This window comes from Peromyscus maniculatus, chromosome 1 (assembly GCF_049852395.1).
Source record: "Peromyscus maniculatus bairdii isolate BWxNUB_F1_BW_parent chromosome 1, HU_Pman_BW_mat_3.1, whole genome shotgun sequence".
NCBI classification, from domain to species: domain Eukaryota; kingdom Metazoa; phylum Chordata; class Mammalia; order Rodentia; family Cricetidae; genus Peromyscus; species Peromyscus maniculatus.
This window is the reverse complement of record NC_134852.1, coordinates 57,717,870-57,741,473: the sequence shown is the minus strand read 5'-3', so window position 1 is coordinate 57,741,473 and position 23,604 is coordinate 57,717,870. Positions and strand designations below refer to the sequence as shown.

The 23,604-nt window shown below is 43.0% G+C and overlaps 1 protein-coding gene across 2 annotated transcripts; it reads left to right on the top strand.

Moving 5' to 3' along the window:
* Nucleotides 1-23,604, top strand: LOC143266993 (STAM-binding protein-like). Of its 2 annotated transcripts, none has more exons than XM_076543164.1 (11): nt 1-267; nt 7,350-7,432; nt 8,374-8,585; nt 11,042-11,120; nt 11,377-11,469; nt 11,913-12,201; nt 14,731-14,855; nt 15,600-15,737; nt 18,811-18,923; nt 19,853-19,952; nt 22,038-23,604. In XM_076543164.1, the coding sequence occupies exons 1-11, from the start codon at nt 90-92 to the stop codon at nt 22,092-22,094; spliced, it is 1,467 nt and encodes a 488-aa protein (XP_076399279.1). In that variant the 5' UTR covers nt 1-89; the 3' UTR covers nt 22,095-23,604. The 2 variants fall into 2 exon arrangements, with proteins under 2 accessions (XP_076399279.1, XP_076399287.1); XM_076543172.1 differs by lacking the exon at nt 1-267 and adding an exon at nt 2,746-3,135.

The window sequence follows — 23,604 nt, the reverse complement described above, 5'->3', positions numbered from 1 at the left end:
ATAATTCTTGCTTGATAACTTTTCTATTATATGTAATTTTACTATGTTAAAATTAAAACTTTTCTTTTTGATTACACAGAGAAGGGGAAATGCGGTGGAATATTGCTCTTGTGCACTGGTTTAATAAAATGTTGATTGGCCAAGAGCCAGGCAGAAATTATAGGTGGGGCAAGCAAATGAGGAGAATTCTGGGAGAAGGAAGGGCTGAGTCAGGAGTCACCAACCAGACACAGAGGAAGCAAGATGACATGGCAGAACTGAGAAAAGGTACCAAGCCACATGGCAAAACAAAAATAAGAATTATGGGTTAATTTAAGTGTCAGAGCTTGTCAGTGATAAGTCTGAGCTAATGGCCATAGAGTTCATAATTAATATAAGCCTCTGTGTATTTATTTGGATTTGAGTGGCTGCAGACCAGGTGGGACCCAGGGAAGCCCCCAACTACACTCGGAGAAAACCAAATTTTCACTTGCAAGTAGTTATCAATTGGAAATAGCTTCCAGTTTATGGATAGGATTATGTGTCCAAATTTCTTTTCAGGTCTAGGACCCAATTTGGTGTAGACTCATGCAGGCCCTGTGCATGCTGCACAGTCCTCGTGAAATTCAATTGTGCCTCAATATTCTTGATCTAGAGAACCTGTACTCTTGGTTTTCTCCATCTATTCTGGGTCCCACACTCTATCTGCCTCCTCTTTCACAACATCCCCTGAGGTCTGAGGGGAAGGATTTGATAGAGACATCTGTTCTAGGCTAAGCATTCTAAGTTCTCTCATTTTCTGCATAGGGTAGAGCTCTGCACCTAAACCTATTGTCCACTGGGGAAAAGGCTTCTTGATGACTGAGCAGTTATCTATGAGTATGTCATAGATATGCCGTAGATATCTTTGAGTATGCCATACTCTGAGTATGTGGAATATCATTAGGAGGTTTTTCTTGCTATGTTTTGTTTCATTTGGAAAGGTGTTATTGGGTTTCATACTAGATCTCTGACCTTTCTAGTCTCAGGTTCTTGCTTATCTAACCAGTGTCCAGTATGTGTTCTATATCATGGTGTGGGCCTTAAGTCCAATAAGATATTGGTTGTTTACTCCCACAAGATTTGTAGCACCATTGCACTAAGTATATTTTGTAGGCAGGGCACCATTGTAGATCAAGGGGTTCATGGCTATGTTACTGTTTACATTTCTCCTTTGGTAGAGTACCTCCCTGTACAAAAGATGCTAGACTATAGGTGTGAAGGCTGTATGTAGGCACGAGTTTGACTTCTCTATGTTCATGCTCAATGAATTGTTGGTGTTCTTTTTAACAGTTGAGGTCTTGCTGTCAGTTTGTGCATGACAACCTATAGTCCTGGCCATAACCTCAGTTATTTGGAGATTCACAAGAACCCCTTTGGCCAGCAGCTCAACTAGATGTAACCCAATCCTGCTAATGAAAGCTTCATTTGGTGACAAGAGATGTCCAGTTGGAGCTCTGTTTCCCCAGTATTTGGTGATTTCATGTAGATCATCTTCACATATGTATATATTTTAGAAATCTTTTTCTCTGTCAGATTTCTAATCTACCCATTCAGATGGCTCTTAGTTTTAGCTGTCTCTCTATGTATTTCCTCCCTTGTCCTCTTCCCTCCTCCTCTCGATGATCCTCCACTTCTAGTCCCCGCTTATCTATCCATAACTGTTCTATTTCCCTTTCCTAGAGAGATCTACCTGTGCTCAGTCCTTTACAACAGACCTTTGTGGTTAAATGGATTTTTGCTTGGTTATGATTATGATAGCCTTAACAGCTAATATTTACATAAAAACTAGTATATACCATATTTGTCTTTCTAGGTGTGGTATACTTCACTAAAGATGAGGTTTTTTTAATAAATATTTTTATTTTATAATTTAATTTTATTTATCAGCCATGATTCCCCTGTCCTCCCTCCTTTCACTCCCCAACCTTCCCCCCTCCAATCCACCTCCCATCCCCACCTCCTCCAAAGCAAGGTCTCCCATGGTGAGTAAGCTCAGCCTGGTAGATTCAGTTGAGGCAGGTCCAGTCTCCTCCTCCCTGCACCAAGGCTAAGCAAAGTGTCTCAGCATAGGCCCTAGGTTCCAAAAAGCCGGCTGCTGCACTGACGACAGGTCCTGGTCCGACTGCCTGGGGGATTCCTAAACAGTTCCAAGTTCATCAGCTGTCTCACTTATCCAGAGGGCCTGGTCCAGTTTCATGGGGGCTCCTCACAGTTTATGTGTTTCCACTAGTTTGGCTATTTGTCCCTGTGCTTTATCCAATCATAGTCTCGATATCTTTTACTCATATAATCTCTCCTCTCTCTCACCAATTGGACTCCTGGAGCTCTACCTGTAGTAGTCTTGGCTGTGGTAACTCTTCACAGCAGTAAAACAGTATCTATGATGCTCACCAAGGACATCATCTGTGCATAAAAATACATTTTTATCTGTTGAAATATGAAAATCATGTGTCAATAATAAATGACTTTATTAATGACCACTTGTGCGAAACACGTGACATTCTTCCTGAACTAGGGGTCTAGGACTAGAAATTGTCATGTCTGGGTTGTGTGCTTTCAGCTGCCCAGATTGCAGCCATGTACAGCTGCTCTAGTCTTCCTGCAGGTGTCCAACTGTCACTTTTTAAACATAGCTTCTGGGAATCCTATTGGCTTTCATCAGCTTTATGACATCATTCCTTCCTGAACCAATCAGCACCAGATAGAGTCTTGAGGTTGCCATGCGTGACCAACTGTAACTCAGTGCTGAGCATCTTTAATCCTGCACAGACGTGATTTTTTTACTGCGAAACCTAACAACCCGATCTCTCACATCTTTATCCAGATCCTACTCCTGTTTTGTCCCCACCCCTTTATCCAGATCCTACTCCTGTTTTGTCCCCATCCCTTTACCCAGATCCTACTCCTGTTTTGTCCCCATCCCTTTACCCAGATCCTACTCCTGTTTTGTCCCCATCCCTTTACCCAGATCCTACTCCTGTTTTGTCCCCATCCCTTTACCCAGATCCTACTCCTGTTTTGTCCCCATCCCTTTACCCAGATCCTACTCCTGTTTTGTCCCCATCCCTTTACCCAGATCCTACTCCTGTTCTGTTCCTGACTTGAAGATGTCAGGTAGGAAAAGAAACTTTACTGTTTATTTAATTGGGCAGCTCACTAAAATGGGAAGCATCAAAACAATGTGGAATAAAGGGGAAAGTGCTGAACAACAGGTTGGTGCCCTATCGTGGTCTTGGCTCTGACATTTCCTAGGGTTGAGATTTGGACAGAGTATTTCCTCATCCTCTCACTGAATGTTCCTTCACCTTCCTTGGTGAGATAACAGGCTGGCAGGGCTCAGGGATCTCTGAGATGTTGAGTCTTTAGGAGCAATACACAGAGAAGAAAGTCAGAGTTTCTGGGACTGTTTCAGCTGAAGCAGAGAGAGAGATCTGGGTATGTAATGAGGAGAACCGAGGGCCAAGATACTTCCCTTTACACAGTTTTCCACAATGATAGTTCATAGTTGGTACTGGTCAACATTAGTGGTGAAATATGAGGGGACTCGAGAATGTATCTGGCAGTGTTCCATTAGCAGCTGAGATTAGCTGACCTTTTCTGGCTAGGCAGATGTCCCTCCCTCTTCTGTGGCTGCACATGTGTCTTCCCTGAAGCAGTGGGGGAGAGGAAAGTCTGCTTTCCCTGCTAAAGCAGCACTGTTTGTTACAGTGAATGACAGTGTTCTCTATCTCTGTGCTCTCTCTGGCACCTGCACACTGGGACAATGTCAGGCACCTTCCTGATAATAAAGGTCCTCACCCATGTTTGGTACAGTTTACAGATAGCTGTACAACCCTGGCCCACACTCCACACAAACTCCTAAAGTGTTTAGTCAGATCATGGTGCCATACCCCTGTAATCTCAGCCCTTGGAAGACAGAGGCAGGAGAATCAAGGAGACCATGCCAGTCTCTAGCTGCACAGTGACTTGGGTGTTAAAGACCATTCCTGAAGAAATAAAGTAAAACCAATGGAGTTTTAAAAATTAGCATTCCCAATGTTTGGAGTCTTTGATCTAGTTAAAAGTGAACTAGAGATGAGGAAGAATCACAGGGCAGGGAGGCTGAAGCTATTGGAAGAGCACTTTGGGGCTTTTTACAAAAAGAACAGGCCACCTGGACCTGGAGACAGTCAAGAAAATAGAAAAATGCAGTGGTGGGGGAGAAAATAGAATGGAGGAAGGAGCGAGCATGGAACTTGGAGGTGTTAACCATGGTAACATAGGATTTATGGGACTGAATGCTGAAGGGAGCCAAAAGACTTCATTGAATCATAAATTTCTCTGGTGATTGAGTAATTTGCTTAGCACAGGGCAAACAGAGATGGATTTAGTGAACATGTAGTTTAGTAGACCAGGAAGTCAACTGAGGCTGGGAAAATGTGTGACTAGGAGGGCCAGCGTATCAGGAAAGATACCTTTTGTGTTTGTTTTTTCTTGGCTGATTTCTTGAATACTGGTGATGCTCAACAATTATGAAAATGAACTGAGTGGTAGTGCACGCCTTTAATCCCAGCACTTGGGAGGTAGAGGCAGGTGGATCTCTGTGAGTTTGAGTCCAGCCTGCTCTACAGAGCAAGATTCAGGACAGGCTCCAAAACTACACAGAGAAACCCTGTCTTTAAAGAAAAAATATGAAAATGAGCATGCTATAGATACATCGTAACAATTCTGAGCTGAGTGTCTGGGCTCATGAGTGAAATCTCAGCACCTAGGTGGCTGAAGCTGGAGGATTGATGCCGGTTGTTGGCAAATTTAGGATAAATGGTGACTCTCAAGCCAGCTTCAGTCACAAAGAAAATTATTCCTGAAAAAAAAAAGAAAATAGAATTCTTTCTGCACACACTGCTAGCTCGGTTAGAAAGGATTGAGAGACAGTACTGGGTCCTTTATTTCTCTGACCTCTGGAGAACACATGAATTGTCGAATGTGAGGCGGAGCCTATGCACCTTCAGGATCAGCTTTCAAATTGAAGCTGCTTCTCATCTTCACAGTCATTGTCTTCACTACAGGACAGACTTGCAGATCATAAGGAATCATAGAACTACAAAGAAAAGATAGGAACCAACTATCTGCTCCTCTAATTTATTTGCTCTTTTTTTCCAAGAAGTCTTTGACTAGGGTACCAGTGTAGATTTATGACATCACTCTTCCTCTTAGCAAATCAGTATCTGAATGGTCTTACTGTCCTTATGATGCTGACAAACAATTTTCCCCAGTGTCCAGTATCTCTGATCCTGGACATGTGGGTTTTCTGTTTCTGAATCCAGACAGTGTTTTTGTTATCTGATTCTTATAACTGTGTTCCTATTATTTTCCCAACAATGTCTGGTAAGGAAAGAAATTGAAACGTTTCTTTCATTCAATTTTTCCATACATTTTGAGAAGTCCAGACAGTGTGGAATCATGGGTAGAATATTGAACTAGAAGCTGGTGTCCTGACTAGAATCTTACCCCTGATATATGTGGGGTTATGATTTTGGACAGAGCATTTTCTCTCTCACTAAATGGATCTTTACATTCCACAGTGGAATCTGACAGACTAGGCTCTGAACTCACTGAGGTGCTAAGTGTTTATGAGCTCAGTATAGATAAAGTACTCAGATAGTTCCTGAGAGCATTTCCACAGAAGCAGGGAAAGAGCCAGGTGTATAGACGGACACACTCAGAGCCAAGATGCTCCGTTACAGCAGCAGCAATCCTCCATCAGTTTTCCAAATTAGCATTTCCATGTTAGTGCTGTTGAGCAGTAGTGTTGGGATGTAAGCGGAACTGGTGGCTACTCATCCATGAGCAGGGTTGCCTTGGTGAAGCTGGTTGGATAGGCATCTGTGTCCTACCTAGAGATCAGTGAGCAACCCTTCTAGACCTGAGGAACACAGTTAGGACAGGACCTCCAGGGTAGAGAATTGGGACTGTGTTTTAAGTCTAGGGCACTTTAGCAACTGTGTCTCCTGCTGTGGTCCCCAAAGAAAATCTCTAAAAGTAGTTTCAGGGACAGGACTTGGGAGTTGAGATAGCTGAGTAACTACTAGTTCATGGCTAGCACCCTCTGTTGCACAATGAGTTCCTGGAGAGCATTCCCTAAAAATAAATCCCTGTAGAGTTTTAAGGGAATATTTTCTATTCATTGTACATGTTTTCTAACATAATATTTTTATTGATTATTTGGCAATTTTATATAATGCACCTGATCAAAATAGCTTCCCATTCCTCCCAGGGGCATTCTCCCAACCTGTGCCTGTCCAAAAGAAGGAAAAAAGTACATAAGTTCTAAATTTTGTTTTTCATATAGTCATTGGATCATGGTGAATGTCTCATTGGCCTGCCCTTTTAAAATAACTGAGTCCTTCCCCACACTCAGTAGCCACATCTCCTGCTGGAAGACATCAACTGAAAAGAGCTGTATTTCAGCATCTTTATTACAATTTAAGGACTCCTTCAGTGTCTTACTGTCTAGACTGCTTCCCTTTTTATTTGAAGGTGGGAAAAGGCTTCTGTGATGTGTTTCTCATTCTTAATTATGAGTCTACAGTCATTGTTACCACTGCAAAAAGAAGCTTCCTTGCCTGGAATTGCCAGTGGCAGCAAGGCTCATTGACTTCCACATGGTTTCTGGTGGCAGCATGGACTATGGACACTAACATGGCCCCCAACTACAGCACAGTCCCTGGAGGCCTTTTGAGGAAACCCAATCCAGAAAACAAACCATTTTCCATCTCCATTAGTGTGAACTTCAGCAGCTATAGGTTCACTTCTCTCTGGCCCATGTATAGAATCTGCTCTTCTTCTTCTTCTTCTTCTTCTTCTTCTTCTTCTTCTTCTTCTTCTTCTTCTTCTTCTTCTTCTTCTTCTTCTTCTTCTTCTTTTCCTTCAATTTCATGAGACCACTTCTTAAAAGCATCTCCCCATAGGACCTGCAATATTTTAGTTGTTTCTGAGATTCTCTGCTCTCTCAGATTCATCCTCTGCTTCCCTATCTCCAATCTGACCCTCCTTGGGTCTCTCAGACTCCTTAGAGCTGCTCCATGGGCCTGTGGATGCCAGAAGCCCCTGCCATCTTGAATTGATCTCCTTTGGAAACTCTTAAAAATTTATTTAATCCTAGTTTTTAAGTTAAAATAGAATTCAGGTTGTGACTACTATGTCAGGTAGGAAATTGCAGGATTAAAGCCTGTATCTCCATGGCCATTGTGGTCAGTGAGTTGGTAATATGTAAATTAACATAAACTAACATTGATTATTGGAGAAGCAAAGTAGCTCCTTTCCTAACTACTTGTATCTGGTAACAGGTGATATTCTCAAACCCTGGCTCACAGACCATCAGAGCTGTCCAGGTATTAAAGGACCTTTCATTGCTGGAGCTCCGAAGGAGGTAAGTCTCATTGCTGCTGAAGAGAGAGGTCAATTATATGCAATCATATGGAGGAAATGTAAAAGCCTGGTGCCCTTTTCTGTGTTTAAACTAGTGAACCTCACTTTTTTTTCTCCCTGGTGGACATGTCTTACATCAGAAGTGTGATCACAGAAAGCAAGTCAATACTGTGAGCAGTTTGTCTCTAGAATTCATTATACTTCTGCTCTCAAAGACACAGACTCCGTAGAAAAGGTTCAAGAAGGGCTTGTGCAATGCTGTGGTCCCCGGAGCTCACAGTTCCCAAAGGGTTTTTTTCTTCTTCCGTGATTCTGAGCCTTAGTTCTTGAAATCCTTAAATAGCAGGAACTGAGTTTTCCTTGGCCATTGTCTCACAAAGGCTCTTGAAGACTTGAGTATCATAGATACTAATTAAATCACTTTGGGCACCCCATCACAAATCCTTTTGCTTCCAGCTGATATTACATTGTGGAAGGTATGAGTAGAGTTTCCTCCAAGCTTGGGTGCTCTCTATTGCCTTGGTAACATCAGAAGAAGCCCGCGTGGTAACTGCTGGGTTTATGCTTAAGCACAATCCTCTGATGTGTACACAACCACTCACAGCTACGTATGTCTTCTAGTGCAAATCTCAACAAAGAGGTGGTAGGTAAGGTCTGTTCCTTAAGTTAAATGCTACCCAAGAGCTCCTTCACATTGTTTTCAAAGGACACAGACATCCCTATTTCCAACTCTTTACTACTGTAGTAAGAGGATCCTAGGCTGGGTTTGTTCATACATTTATTGAGCTGAATCACCAATGTGGTGTTTTATTTTACATTAGGGAGATGTGTGTGTGTGTGTGTGTGTGCGCGCGCGTGCACATGTCTATGTGTTCTAGACTGCTAGAATGGCAGGATGGCAGGAGATGCATTTTAGTGTTCCCCATCTTCTCTTTTTCTTAGGTCAGGAGCACCATCCGCAGACATAAAGATGTCACTCTCCTGACCCAAGAGCAGTTCCAACTTTTAAGCTCTCTTGAGCAGAATATTTACATCAATAATAAAATTCCCTGGAAATCTTACCTTGAGCTGAAGACCTATCAGCTAAAAGCAGAAGACCTGCTAAATGAAGGCCTCACAGAGGAAGCGCTTGTGATGTATCACAAATTTTCAACGTGAGAACCTGCATTTTCCACCTCCTTTCCCATGACTGACCCCTCACTCATCCTGTCATCCTCTTCATGCTTCCTACCCTTGCTGACCTTATGGAACTTGTCAAAGTCATCTTTTAATCAGATTTCTGGCAGATCTCACATGTGCTTTTCCTTACTGTTCAAAGACATGAGGACCAAAGTTGGTGGTATCACATATAAGGGATTTCATGAGTAGGAGAGTTCTTAAGCTTGTGCCCACATGGCCCAGCTTTTAGACAAAAGAGTTGACAGGTGAATAGGATGTGTCTGCATTGGTGAGTGTTTTGACTGCTTTATCTCTACCTAGGCAGCCAGTCGTAGGCTTATTTGCTGTGTGTGGCAGAGCCAGATTCCTCTTCTCTACATCCTGTAGCCTATTGATTGGTATAGGAAAGAGGTTAGCCTTTCCTGTAGCTACACAGCCACCAGAGGACTGGGCTGTGGACCACCTAGTGTTGGAGTGGCTCAGCAGAGTCCCTGAGCTGTTCACCATACTTGGGTTGGCAGAATAAGATTGCAGAGCTGTCCCCAGGGAATGACTCCTATAGTCTCAATGACAAGAACATTGTGTGTTTGAGGAAAGGTAAGGGTAAATGTCTCACCAGTCATAACTAGCCCTGAGATCACCAGAGTAGGTCAGCTCAGGCACTCTCTTGACCATTTCCAGTAGTCTATAGTGGAGGAATCTTTGTGGATTTCTGGGATCTCTCTAGCATTCTGCTTCTTCCTATTCCCACAGGGTCTATTTATCATGGTATCTCTTTACTTGTTCTCACACTGTGTTCTTGGTCCAGCTGGGACCTCCTGCTCCCCTAACCTCTCTTTCCCTTGACCCTTGCCCTCCATTACCCCCCCACACACACACACTCCAGTTTGTTCATGTAGATCTCATCCATTTCTCTGTTGTTGGGTGATCCCTGTGTCTTTCCTTAGGTCCTCTTTAGTAGGTAGCCTCCCTGGAGTTGTGAGTTGCAGTCTGGTTATCCTTTGCTTTATATCTAGTATCCACTTATGAGTGAATACATACCATGTTTGTCTTTCTGAGTCTGAGTTACCTCACTCAGGATGATGTTTTCTAGTTCTATCCATTTGCCTGCAAGCCTCATGATGTCATTGTTTTTCTCTGTTGAGTAATACTCCATTATGTATATGTACCACATTTTATTTATCCACACTTCAGTTGAAAGGCATCTAGGTTTTTTTCCAGGTTCTGGCTATTACAAATAATTCTGCTATGAACATAGTTGAGTATGTGTCCTTGTGGTATGATTGAGGATTCCTTGGGTATATGCCCAAGAGTGGTATGGCTGGGTCTTGAGGGAGGTTGATTCCCAATTTTCTAAGAAAGCGCCATATTGATTTCCAAAGTGGTTGTACCAGCATTCCCACCAGCAGTGTAGGAGTGTTCCCCTTGCTCTACATCCTCTCCAACATAAGCTGTCTTCAGTGTTTTTGATCATAGCCATTCTGACAGGTGTAAGGTAGTATCTCAGAGTCATTTTGATTTGCATTTCCCTGATGATTAAGAATTTTGAACAATAACTTAAATGTCTTTCAGCCATTTGAGCTTCTTCTTTTGAGAATTCTCTGTTTAGCACTATAGCCCATTTTTTAATTGGACTCTTGGTTATTTTGATGCCTAATTTCTTGAGTTCTTTATTTGTTCTTGATATCAGCCCTCTGTCAGATGTGAGGTTGGTGAAGATCTTTTCCCATTCTGTAGGCTGTTATTTTGTCTTGTTGTCCATGTCCTTTGCCCTACAAAAGCTTCTCAGTTTCAAGAGGTCCCATTGATTGTTTCTCAGTGTCTGTGCTACTGGTGTTGTATTTAGGATGTGACCTCCAGTGCCAATATGTTCAAGACTACTTCCTACTTTCTTCTTTTAGGTTCAGAGTAACTGGATATATGTTGAGGTCTTTGATCCACTTTGACTTAAGTTTTGTGCACGGTTGACAGATATGGATCTATTTGCAGTCTTCTACATGTTGACATTCAGTTATGCCAACACCATTTGTTGAAGATGCTTTCTTTTTTTCCCCATTGTACAGTTTTTGCTTCTTTGTTGAAAATCAAATATTCATAAGTGTGTGGATTAATGTCAGGGTCTTCAGTTTAGTTCCATGGTCCACATGTCTGTTTTTATGCCACTATCAAGCTGTTTTTATTATTGTAGCTCTATAGTAGATCTTGAAGTCAGGGATTGTGATGCCTCCAGAGGTTGTTTTATACTTCTTGATAGCTGATGTTTGTTGAATGTACCAGTAGATAGAAGAGTGAGGATCTTTCTCTCTCCTGGCACTGGAGGATAAGGGGATGTGGGATTTCAGGTTGTGCTTTTACTCAGTCCAGGAACTTCTCAAACCCTGAATTTCATCAGGGCCTCATTTGATACTTGGAACTTTTTGTACATTTTAGTCACTCTGCTCTATTCCTTTAGACTCTTTGTGGAGAAACTCACAAAAGACCCACAATATCGGAAGTGTCTTTCAGCTCGAATAAGATCCAAAATCAACAAGGTAAGTCTTCATTGTCTATGGGACTGATCTAAAATCTCCATAACAGCAGTGAACTACTTAGAGAAAAGCAACAGATCATGACCCTGGGTAGGAGGGGAGCTGATTCTGCCTCAGCATAGCAGTACAGAGGAGAGGGATGGCAGGAAATGGGGTTCAAGTCATGCATGAGATACTGCTGCCTCTCCCCACTTGTTTTCTTATTCTCTTTTCTGACATTAGAACTGTTCAAATTTTCCATTTCTGTTTTGTATTGCAGACTATAAATAACGTTGTTGATAAAGCTGAGAACCTAAAATTCACATTCCGAAGACGACATCCTAAGGAGGGTGAAGGCTACCTGGCAGATAAGGTCAGTGTGTGAGCATGGAGGAAGGAGGATTGTGTGTCATTTGGTCAGCCTGTGTTCTGGGATTGTGTTGTGTTGTTTCACTGAGTCTATGATCTAATGGATAGGCCCCATACTCACTTGAACACACATGCACTTTATCCAGACAAGCCAACACACATACATACATACACACACACAAACACACACACACACACACACACACACACACACACAAAGTGCAGTAGGGCACTGAGAATATTGAGACTTCATTGTTACTGAAGATGGCTTTACAGGAACTGACTAAGGTGGTGGTAGCTGTTCTCCATAGACCTGGTGCTCCATGGGCCCTATGCTGAGATGTCAGACCTAAACACACCTACCTACACTTTTTTCATCTCTTTGCTGGTAAGGCTTTTTCTTCTGGCATTTGAAGACGTAACTTAAATCTGTTTTTCTTTCTGTAGAAGAAAAGAAGAGCAGAAGATGCAAAAATCAAGGCATTTGGGGAGGATAAAAAAAATCATGAGAAAAACTTCCCAAACTTCCCCAAATTCAGTGCTCTTCTGCACAGATTTGTGCGTCGTGGAAAGGTGGGGCCCAGCCTGAAATCAACAACAAAGGCTGAAGAACATTCAAGAGGAAGCACACCTGGGAAACAAGTGGTGTGTGGCCCACAGGGAGTGTTTGAGGAGATAACACCCATCCCTAGAGCAGACACTCCCTGTGGGGAGTCTAAAATGATGAGAAGCCCAGGTGAGTCACCACAGGTCCATGACTTGGAAATGACTTGTGTATAAGTGTTTCCCATTGCCTCTGGGTCAGCCACACAAAACAGACTCCAGCTCTCCAGTAAAGTAAGGCAGTGCTGGTGCACAGGTGTCTGAGGTCTAGAGCACTGAGCGACAGAGAATGTTCCTTCCCCTTGTCCACGTCCTCAGCCGTTTGCTTCCACGGATCCACTTTGCTGTGGTAACAGAACCTCGTGTGATGAGTGTTGTCCCATTCCTTCCTGCCATCTGTCTTGTCAAAATAACCTTTAACGTAGTTTACCCAGTCAAGTTTCCTCAAAACTTGTTTGAATTCAGATCCTCATCTTTTCTGAGCTCTGTAGAGATTTGAAGAAGCACATTAAGAAAATACTGAATCATCTTCCATCATAAGGAATGTGCTGTGCATTGTTACTTTATGAAAGTTGGACTCTTAGATAATCTTAGGACATAATGGAGAGATGTGAGGGCAACAGAATTTTGGGTGCATGAGATTATGTTTTCAGCATTTGGTAGACTCTCACAGGAAATTCTCAATTAGGGCCAGGGAGATGATGACTCTGTGGGTGAAGCACTAGCAGTGACAGGGTCAGAACCTGAGATGGAATCTCCAGAAAGCACGTGACAATGGGGTGTGTTGGCCACCTCTACATTCAAGGTTCTCTTCAGGTGAGGTGGGACAGGGAGACAGGAGAAGACCTGGTTTCTCAAAGCACAGCTAGCTGGGCAGACACAGAAGCACAGAAGAGATTCTGTTGGACCAAAGGGGCCAGGGAAGATCAGCACTCCAGGCAGTCAGGTCACATCTGCAGATGTGCTGAAGCACCTGTGCATCCTTGCTCACATATCCGCGTGCACATTCTGACAAACAAACACATATCATGGACTTGTGCAAACACACTCACAATTCATACATAAAGGTTTTTAATGGGAAATTCACAAATATAGCAGAAAAATGTTCTCAAATATTCAGCTAATTTGTTTCATTTTTTATTTTTTAATTTTAATTTTTATAATTTGGCTTAAAACCTGAATAGGCCTGACTTGAGATCCTGCCACCTCAGCAAGCAAATGCTGAAATTCCAAGTGTGCATCACCAAGGCTGGCTTTTCAGATGTTTCTAAAGTATTGGTTGATTCTTGTCTTGCCTTGGAAGAGTCAAAATCTCTTCTTGAATGAGGAGGAGCTGCAAGCCAAATTGCAATGCTCTGTCTCAGTTAAGCACAGGCGAGTCAGCCTTTTCCAGCTGTGAGCCTGTGCAGTCAGCAATTCACACATTTCCAGATGCAAGTGAGAGTCTAACTTTGCAAGCCCTGAGCCTGTGCACTCAGCAATCCACACATTTCTAGATGCAAATAAGAGAGTCTACCTTTGCAAGCCCTGAGCCTGTGTACTCAGCAATCCACACATTTCTAGATGCAAATAAGAGAGTCTACCTTTGCAAGCCCTGAGCCTGTGCACTCAGCAATCCACACATTTCCAGATGCAAATAAGAAGCCTTTCCCAGCTGTGAGCTTGTGTACTCAACAATCTACACATCTGTATAATATAATGAAGAAGCAGGGGTAAGCTGCTCAGTTCCTATTGGACTGTAAAAACAACCAGGAAAGGGATGACTGGTTCCAGCTAAGTGGAGCCATCTGTCCTTGGGACTTTGATGGGCTAAGTGTACCATCTTCACTCACATTTGGATTTGAGGCTGCAACTTATCTAGGTGGTATGTGCCACAGGTGATCCTGTAGTTCCAGGGTCTCAAGGGTTTCCTCCATCCCTACGACATGCCCTATTAGTGACAGTCTGTGATGGTATGACCTTGAGAAAATCTGTGTATGCTTTCATGCAACTGCAACCTCTTGAAATCTGGTGGGGTTTCTTGTGGCCTCACAGCTCTTGGGGGAAATGGTCTACATGACTGAGCATGCTCACAACAGGCTTTCTTCAAGTGGAAATACTGTAAAATACTTGTAGTTTGTCTCAGCCTAAGTCTGAAAGGTACAGACTATGGAAGCCACTTTCATGAGACTCAGTCTCAAGACCCATGAGGACCCAGGGAATCGTTAAGTCCAGACCTGAGAGTCCAGTGGCCAGCAGACCTGGAGATCCAAACCACAGATAAAGAAGACATGTCTGTCCCAGGAGGGACTCAGCAGAAGTTTACATTTCTCTGTCTGTTTGTCCTGTTTAGTCTCCATGTTACCCACCAGAGTTGAGAGGGCCCTTTGCCCACTGAGTCTGTGAACCTACACAGAAATTTCTTTGCAACCAACTCATGGTCACACCCAGAAATATGTTGTTCCATCCACTGACAGTAAAGACCATGCTCACAACTACCACTCAGCTGTGGCCAGAGCTTGGAGAAGAAACTCCCTGCCTATTTTGTGGTTCCATCATGGGGAGGGGGGCTGCTAGAGAGAATACCAATGACTTTGTGTTTTTCCTCCAGGCTACCAGACTGAGTTCTGCTCAGGGACACCAGGCCCTGTAACCTCAGACTTCTTTCTCCTTTCCATTGCAGTTCTGAACTCCAAAGGCCTCCACCCTGTGGTCCTTCCAGAGGATTTATGGGAGCAGTTCCTGCTTTCTGCAAAGAACAATACCCAAAAAGGAATAGAAACATGTGGAGTCTTATGCGGGATACTGGTAAAGATATGAAGACTCCTTGATCTGAGACCGTTTCTTCCCCCTTGGCTTCCCATGACTCCCAGAAAACATATCCAGGGGCTGTGTCCATACATATCACTCCACAGAAGGAACCATGGATGACAAGTCCTGGCCACCTGGAATTTGATGATTTTGCAACTGGTTGCTTTTCAGAGTCCCTTGAAATTGAACAATTTGCTTCAGTGCTATAGTTACAAATTTTCACTCTAGTGGTGGCTATGCCTGTAACCTCAGTCATTGGCAAACTGAGACTGGAGGCTTCCTATAAGTTTAAACCTGGTTCACACACAGAGTGAGTCACTGAAGTAAAAGCAGGCAAGCTGCCATGTAGAATGTCTGGTGTGAGGCATGGAGACAGGCATATTGACTAATTCTAAAAGGAGGAGGATTCAATTCCTTTTGTAGTCTGGTCTGATCACCTACTCTGTGGTAAGCCTTGGAATATAAATAAAACACTTCAAGACCCTCAGTCAGATCTATTGGCTGCTACAGGGAAGACCCTAGTCCCAGGATGTGCTAGGAGGGACATGTCAGGTTCATCTTATCCTCTGTGCCTTCATACAGTACCCAGCAAAGCACTGGAGCAGTGTTTCAGGTGGAGAAAAACTGAGGTGAGGGAGAAGCATGAGAGTCATTCACTGAGGTGGGCTTTACTTACTTGTGTTATGAGAGAGTGGGATTGACAGTGCCAGGGAATTATAACAAGTTGTTTTCTCTTGTCAGGTAGAGGAAGAATATCAAGTTACACACATCATAATTCCTATGCAGAATGGAGAGCCTGACTATTGTTACACTGTGAACGAGGAGGAACTCATTTTTGTTCAAGAGGAGCTGGGGCTTCTCACCTTAGGTTGGATTCATGTAAGCACACTCACCTCCCTGTGGCAGGGTCCTTTTCTAAGCACACTGCCTATTTCTTTCTCATCACAGAATCAATCCTTTCCAGATCATCTTTCTCTGAGCACAAGCAGTCACTAGTGTTCCATCCTTGAGTCAAAGGCACATTTCCTGGTGTATTTCCAGCTCTTCTAATTTTATCTCTTACACAAAGCAGTTCTTCAAAGTTCCAATACCTTGTGAATAGATGAATAATGGTAGCTTCCCTAGGATGTATGAGAACATGGTGTAGAGACCATGTCCCTAAAAGCTCTATATAAAAACTGGACATATTTTAATGTCAAGATAATTCATTCTAATGATTGCATTTTGTCTTTATGGAGAAGAACTTGCTTTGTGCACACCAAAAGAGCACCTGCACACAAGATTTTCAAGTAGTTGGCCATGCTGTGTAGGCTTGTGGTGATCTTGAAGGAAATATAGTTCCTTCCCTAGAGAGTTCTTCCGAATGAATCTCTCATTTTCATGGCTTCATACTCACAGAACATGCAGTTTCTCTTAGAATGGGACAGGTATAAGCCGCAATCAGTTGGCTATTTCTAGGTTTTTCGAGACCACCAGTACTTTTGTACTCATAGCTTGGGAAGTGCTGATATGTGAGGCAGTCTCCTGTATCTTCATGCTTCAGTTGCATAAATTCTTAATGCTTTGCCTAACAATAATATACCATGGGAGATGGAAATTTGTCCTTTGGTGCCTGGAGATCATACAGAAAATAAGCACCAATTTCGATGAGGCAGAGTCCATTCTATTCTTTAGGAGATAAATATAGGGCACTGTGGGTTTCATGGAAAGAGGAGTCTCACTCGAGGTGACTTATAATGACTTACAAAGAAGCCCAAGGAGAGTTCCATGGGGAAGGGTTCTTGCATCGGTGAGCAGTCCTGTCCATTGGGATTTGTGGTTGATATTAGAAAAGGATGTCAGATTTGTGTTGACATGACCCTTCAGAACCATGCACTCCATTGTCGGGTGTGGGAAGAAAGAACAGACCTGCTTTTGAGTAAAGGGAGAACTCCCTGGGTGTTTTGGGCAGAACAATGACACGATCAAAGCCAGGCTCAGAAGGTAAAGTGAAGGAGTTGCAAGGCTGGTAACAGCGGGGAGGTCAGTTAACGTTTGGGGCCTGCTCACTTCCAATGATGATGAGAGGGTGATGACCATGTGCACAGAATGTGGGGTTTCAGAGATCCAGGGGCTGAGGAATAGGGGTTGTCAAGTCTGTGATAGGGCAGGCTTGGAGTTGGACCCATGGGGATGGCATAAGCATGAGTGGGGCATCTAGAGGAAGACAGACTTTGGAAGTGGGGTTCAGTCCTACCTTGGGGAATTTAAGGCACTTGTGAGATATCACATCTGTGGGACCTTGGCAGGAAGTTGGAAGGAGGTTTTGGGAAGCCAAGTGAAGGCAGGGGAGGAAACTGTGACTTCTGAATGGAGCTGGCCCAGAAAACCTGGTAAATAAGGAGTGTTGACAGCAAGAGAAATGATTGGCTGACAGCTGAGGAGGAGATCTAATGAGGAGAGCAGGAACCCAGTGGGGGATGACAGAGACACAAGGCTGCAGGAGAAATGGTTATGGGGTTCACAGAAGACACACAGCGGGGACAGTGGGGGAATGAGTTCAGCATGTGACCCAGGGACAGACTCCAGCAGAAGAGGATCCAGATCTCATGCTGGAGCTGGAGCTCTTTGAGGATGTTGGCTAATGACTTTTAGGCCTTGGTGGGCAGAGACTGCAAGGTTTAAAGAAGCCATGGAAAGCTTGGTGTACTGGCAGTTCTGGAAGCCTAGCCTTCAGGAAGGTGGGCTTGCTGGATGGTGACTTTGGCACCAACCTGTGCTACACAGCCAGACTGTGACATGAAAACAATGTCATTTGATGAATTTATGGCTATTGTGGAGTTTGTCAGGACTGTCATATTGAGGATCACATCTATCTAGGCCAAGATTCTAGGGGAAAGGGAGAGAGATGAGGCTGCTTTTTGCAGAGTTGGGTTAACAGAGTATGGACATGTACAAGAACTGGGAAATGGTTTCATCATGGTTTTGTCTAGTTGTTTTTTGTTTCTTTCATTTTAGTTTTTTCTTTGACTTTTAGTTTTACAAGTGCTTGATATTTTAAAATATAGCTTACTTGTAGTGTACATGTATGAACACCATAGTTTAATGACTCCTTGAGGAAACAGGAATTTGCAGAGAGCCTGGTCCAGATTTCCAAATTCCTTCCTCTGAGATTGATCTTCCTCTTGCTCTAACCATCTCTATTTTGATCTCTATAGAGTTAATCTAAGTGTGCCCCCTCCATGCTATCAGTACTTCATATCTGCTTATGTCCTGAAATGCAATGGATAGATACGTGACTTTTACATCCGGCTTTCTTGGCCTAACATCTGCAAGGTTCCTCCCCACTCTGGCATGCAGTTGTTTGATGTGTGTTTACACCTGGTGAGCAAGTAAAAGAGGGAAGGGAAGAGAAGGAAAGAGGGGAAAGATAATGTGACAGTAGTGTTTACAGTACCACACCTGAAGGGCAGAAGGGCCTCCTCTTCACATAGGGAGAAATCACATAGGGAGGTCTCAGAGGCAGGATTGAAGGCAGGGAGCTTAAGACCCTGAGAGACTGCTGAACTGATGTTTGAAATGGTCATGGGAACTCTGGGTGAAGATGGAATCAGAGTCTGCTGTTAGCAGGAGGGAAGCAGAGGTAAGTTAGATGCTGAAGGACAAAACTTGGAATGGTTACTCTTTAGGCAGTCAGTATAACTAGGCATGGATGAATAAAGGGATCTTGTCCTCAGGGAGGAACCAGCTTAGAAGTAATTTGGAGAGCTTCAACTTATATGGAACTTTATGGATCAGGAAGACAAAAGAGATAATTCCTTCTTCCTTCTCCACCTAGCAGACTGGAGTGTTTTCCCGGCATGATTTCGGCATTCATGGTGGGAACCAGTTGTTGAAGCTCCTCAGGACTGCTTTCCTTTGTGGATCAGGCATGGGGCTCACTGGGAATTCTTGGCTTCTTTTGTCTTCTCAGACCCATCCAACCCAGACAGCCTTCTTGTCGAGTGTGGATTTACACACTCATTATTGTTACCAGAAGATGTTGCCGGAATCCATTGCAGTGGTGTGTGCACCCAAATATAAACAGTGAGTATGTAGGATTCAGGTCTGGAAGGTACAAGAGCAAAATGCTCCATGGCTCAGAACACTGTGAAAGTGAAGTAATATTCAGAGTGTCTTAAGTGATTGCTATGAAAGCCTCCCTTTAAGGTGCACATTCTCATTAACATGAGCTGCTCTTAAAAGATGTGCTGACACCACTGCTGGTTCCATCCTCCAGAAGTGACCTCAAGAGCCAGAGGTTAAAGAAATTCCACACTGGACACTGCATACGAGTGTCATCTCTTCTCATTCCCAATGTCATGTTAATCTGAGTTCCTCAGCAGAGCTAATGTTGGGAAAGCAATGAATCATCTTGTTTTCTTTTGTAATAAGTTTTTGTACCCTGGATTTTGTCTCACAGGGGCTATTGGACCCTGGTTTCAGTACACCCCCAACTTGCTCCTCACAATGATTGTCCTAACAGACCTACCTTTTTGTTTGATTCTTATTCTTTCTCATTTCTACTGTTGAGTTCCTTTGCATCATTAGGCCAAGAAAGGGATCCAGAGATAGTGAGACAGAGAGGGCCATACACATACAGGGGTAAGAAGAAGGGAAGGAAGGAGCAGGAGGACAAGAAAAGGATGAAGAGGAGAAGAAAGAGAGGGGAGGGAGGGTGATTGAGACTATGACAAAGACAAGGTCTAACAGGACAAAGACGGTGATGACTAGGATAGGAGGAGGAGTTCCACATGGTCTATGAGGGAGGAAGAATTGTGCAGAGGAGAGACAGGAGGAGAGGAGGGGAGAAGGAGAGAGAGGAGAAGGAGCGAGGTTATATAAAGGAGAGAGGAAGAGGAGGAAAAGAAAGGAAAAGAAGGGGGACAAGAGGAGAGAAAGATGGAGAGGAGAGAGAAGAAGGAGACTTCTTGGGGGGATATTTGCTTGACTGATTTTACTATTTCTCATTTCAGAGTCGGAATTTTTACACTAACATCTTATGGATTAAAAGAAATATCGTTGTGCCCCCAAAGAGGATTCCATCCTCATAAGCAGGACTCAGCTCTCTTCTGTGTATGTATCTGTGTACAAGAAATCAAGGCCATATTCCCAGCCAGGACATAGAGCTGATATGGTTGAACATCCTTTTGATCCTCACGGAAGGTCAACCTCATCACTCTCCTTTGTAGGAATCCATAATAACCGTGTATCTAGGAAGCAGAGGGCTGTGGATATCGGTTTCTCATATTTGCAACCTGGTCATTTACTGTCTTTGAGGGTGCTGGCCATCTGGACCATTTTTCCTGATAACTGGGGATACTAATATTATGTACTTTACAGGCTGTTGATAGGATAAAGGAAGAGGGACTGGGGTGGACTTAGGGATAGAGTGTGTCCTCAGCATACTTGATGCCCTGGATTCCATGCCCAGTAACATGGAGGAAAGAAATAACCAACAAAATATGGAATCCATTAGCTTATTCAAGGTTTATTACTTATTAATTTCTTCTTCATCAATGTCAGTTACTAGGTTTCAGTGGATGATAAGAATGCCAAGGAAAAAGCCATGTAAGATAGATAAATTAAGCACATTTCATTCTGAAGTTTTGTGCTCACCTGCCTACGGAGGTATTTTTTTTTCTCCCAGTTTGTATCTGTGATAACAACACTTAGTTTGATCAGGCCTCAGGGCCTCAGATCAGCCTCAGATCAATGAGATTCTGGCACTTTACTTCACATTAGCCTGGACTTTTTCATCCACTTTGATTCAGAAGAAATGCAGCAACATAGTGAAAAGACCAGAACCCAGTCCTGTAAAATATATGAGTGAGGGATACAGCCACAAAGATTGAAGGAAGGCTAAGATCCTGAGATCAGAGTGCTAATTCCAAGTGGTAGAACTCTGTGTGTGCTTTCTATGTATCATAATAAATGCATGTATGTATTTATATATAGTTTGCATTATACTAACAGTAAAATAAGACCTAATGAAACTTCAGCTTTCTTTAAAAAATATATGTAGATATATATTTCATTATTTTTATTTCTTTAACTTCCTTGTGTAGTCTTTTAAAAGTAGACCCTGTTTTGACTTTAATTCTCTTTCCATTTGGATTTGCACATGAGTTTAGTGCCTGTGTGGTTAGAAGAAGTTGGCAGATGCCCTTGATGTGGAGTCAAGTCATTGCTTACTGCCCACTTCCCTGCAAGAGCAGTGGGTGTTGTTAAACAGTGTACCATACTCCAGTCCCTGTTTTCTAGTCTCATGGATCAAGCCAGGTTTTCAGTTGACTGTGGGGAAGATCTTTCTAAAAAAGATCTGTTAAAAAACACATAGCTCTATCTTAGAAAATAAAATGATTAGGTGCTAGGATGTTGAAAGATGTTGCACAATTAAAAAAAATGTCTAAAACACCAGTTCTCAAGTTCCCAGTTGGCAAGATCTCCTCCAAACCTAACCATGGTGAAGCACATCTGTAGCACCAGCACTTGGGTAGCTGCTGCAGGAGATCACAAGTTTGAGGCCAGCTGAGGCTACATAGCCAGGCTTTCAGATTGATAAATCCTTATGACTTTGTATGCCACCTGTGAGTATCTCCTTGAGGACTATTAGGTCACCTTTACCATCTGATTGACATCATGACTCCAATACTGCACTGAACTTCCTGGTCCCTTTTAATAAAGGAATGTTTCACAAGTGACTCTGGAAAATAGATGCAAAGATACACGGGGAGACACTGACTCCAACCATGTGGAGACCTTGGTGGGAATGTTGGGTGTCAGATCTTTTGACATTGCTTCTATTGACTTCAGGATTTCAGTGCTAGGATGAGAACTATGTAACTTCAGTGAGCTTCTCAAATCAGAGGTTTATTGCTGGGGATGAATTTCGGTTGGGAGAGTGCTCCTCTTTCAAGCACCAGGCTCTGGACTCATTTCCCAGCACTATTGAAATCTGCCATGGTGGTGTTTGCCTATAATCCAGCACTTTGGAGCTAGTAGCAGGAGGGTAATTTCAGGATCTCTCTGGCATACCTAGGTTATGTGTTCTAGCCTGGGTCACATGAAGCTCTCTTTTGGTATAATATAAAAGGTATATGCTGTTTCAAAACAGGAGTTATTCATGCCTTAACCACATTTCCTTTTCTCCAATTGCAGGACTGCAGTCATGTCACCATCCAAAACAGCCGGGTGACTGTCACAGATTTGCGATGAGTTAAATCCCATACACCTACATCAGTGGGAGTGTGTGTGTGTGTGTGTGTGTGTGTGTGTGTGTGTGTGTGTATTTTGTGTATATGTGAGTGAATGTAGGATGGTGTATGTGTATATGTATATGTGTTCTACCTATGTTGTGTATGTTACATCTGTTTCATGTATGTTACATCTTTGTCATGTGTGTACAACAGTGTATATGAATGGCACACTGTACTCATTCACAGAGCCCAGAGGAAGACACTGATGTGTGCTCTATTAATGAATTAGAATAGTCATTCATAATGACTAGAAATTGATTTTATTATATCGTTTGCTTGTTATTAGTTTTAGATGATATTTTCTGGCCAGGATCCAGTATAGGTGTAAGGGCCCAATGCACACACTTGCTGGCTTGCCTCACCTGCCTCAGGGAGCCTAGAGGACAGGTTGTAATGCCAACACTCACTAACCAACTGAAGGATGAAGGTCTCCATTGATCCCAGACATCAGTCTACATGTCTCACTTTGCTTGGAGGCTTCTTTGACAGACAAACGACTTTTTGAAGATATAAAGCACAGAACTTGAAACTAACTGATAGACATAATTTAAAGAGAAATTTCTGACTCAAATGAGTCTTATTGCTTTTTGAGTAATGGCTGTATGCCATGATGAGGCTTAACAACAATGTACAATTTCACATAGAATTTGGAGTTCCTGATGCAGACTACATGGTGTCTCCCTGGGTGAGATGTTGCACTATAGTCTGGCACATGGAAACTGGGAAAAAATGCCAGAGTTTAAAAGAGAATATTCTATTAATGGGGATTCTCTGCTGGGCTACAAGAAGAATCTTTGGGCATCACATGTTAGGCCTAAACTCTTTATTCATTGATCTTTTGACTTTTGGTGATGAGTGATTTTGAAGCTCCAGGGCATCTCGTAAGGAATAAGGACCTCTGGAACAAAGTGGACCACCTCACAAGCCTAGAAAGGCAAGAGAAGATGAGTGCAGCTCTGTGGACTGTGTCATAGTTGTCTAATGTAAAACAGCACCAGGTAGCCCTCCTCCCCTCCTCATAGATGATCCAGTCTGACAACCATGTTGCCCTGAAGACCGTCTTCCTGAGTGACCACTCTGGCTAGGAAACACAGCACAATACAACTCTGAAGGATGTTTGGACAAGAGAGAGAAGTCTACTCACCTAAAAAGCTTGTTTTGAAGTATGTAAAGTTCCCTAGCTGTGATGAACTCACCACTGAGGCTAATGCTTACAGCAAACTGCAAACAAAAATGGTGTCCTGCACAAGGGATGCCTGGACAAATTCACTGCCAGTGACAGACTGGCTAAAGCAGCTCACCATGAACTGTGCTCGGGCGCACATTCTCTGCTCATGTTGGCCCTGTCTAGAAATTCCATAAATTTCACAGAAACTTGCATTTTCTTTATATAAGTGTATTTTGAAACAGATTTGTAGTTTCTTAAAATTGCTATTTAGTTCTATAATTAAAGTTGAGTTTTGTGTCAA

What these genes read in the sequence shown, in the direction of transcription:
- LOC143266993 (XM_076543164.1), top strand. Translation starts at nt 90, where the DNA reads ATGCGGTGGAATATTGCTCTTGTGCACTGGTTTAATAAAATGTTGATT. An exon ending in ATGTATCACAAATTTTCAAC is followed by an intron (nt 8,586 to 11,041) that starts GTGAGAACCTGC and finishes CTATTCCTTTAG; the next exon opens with ACTCTTTGTGGAGAAACTCA. An exon ending in AAGGCTACCTGGCAGATAAG is followed by an intron (nt 11,470 to 11,912) that starts GTCAGTGTGTGA and finishes TTCTTTCTGTAG; the next exon opens with AAGAAAAGAAGAGCAGAAGA.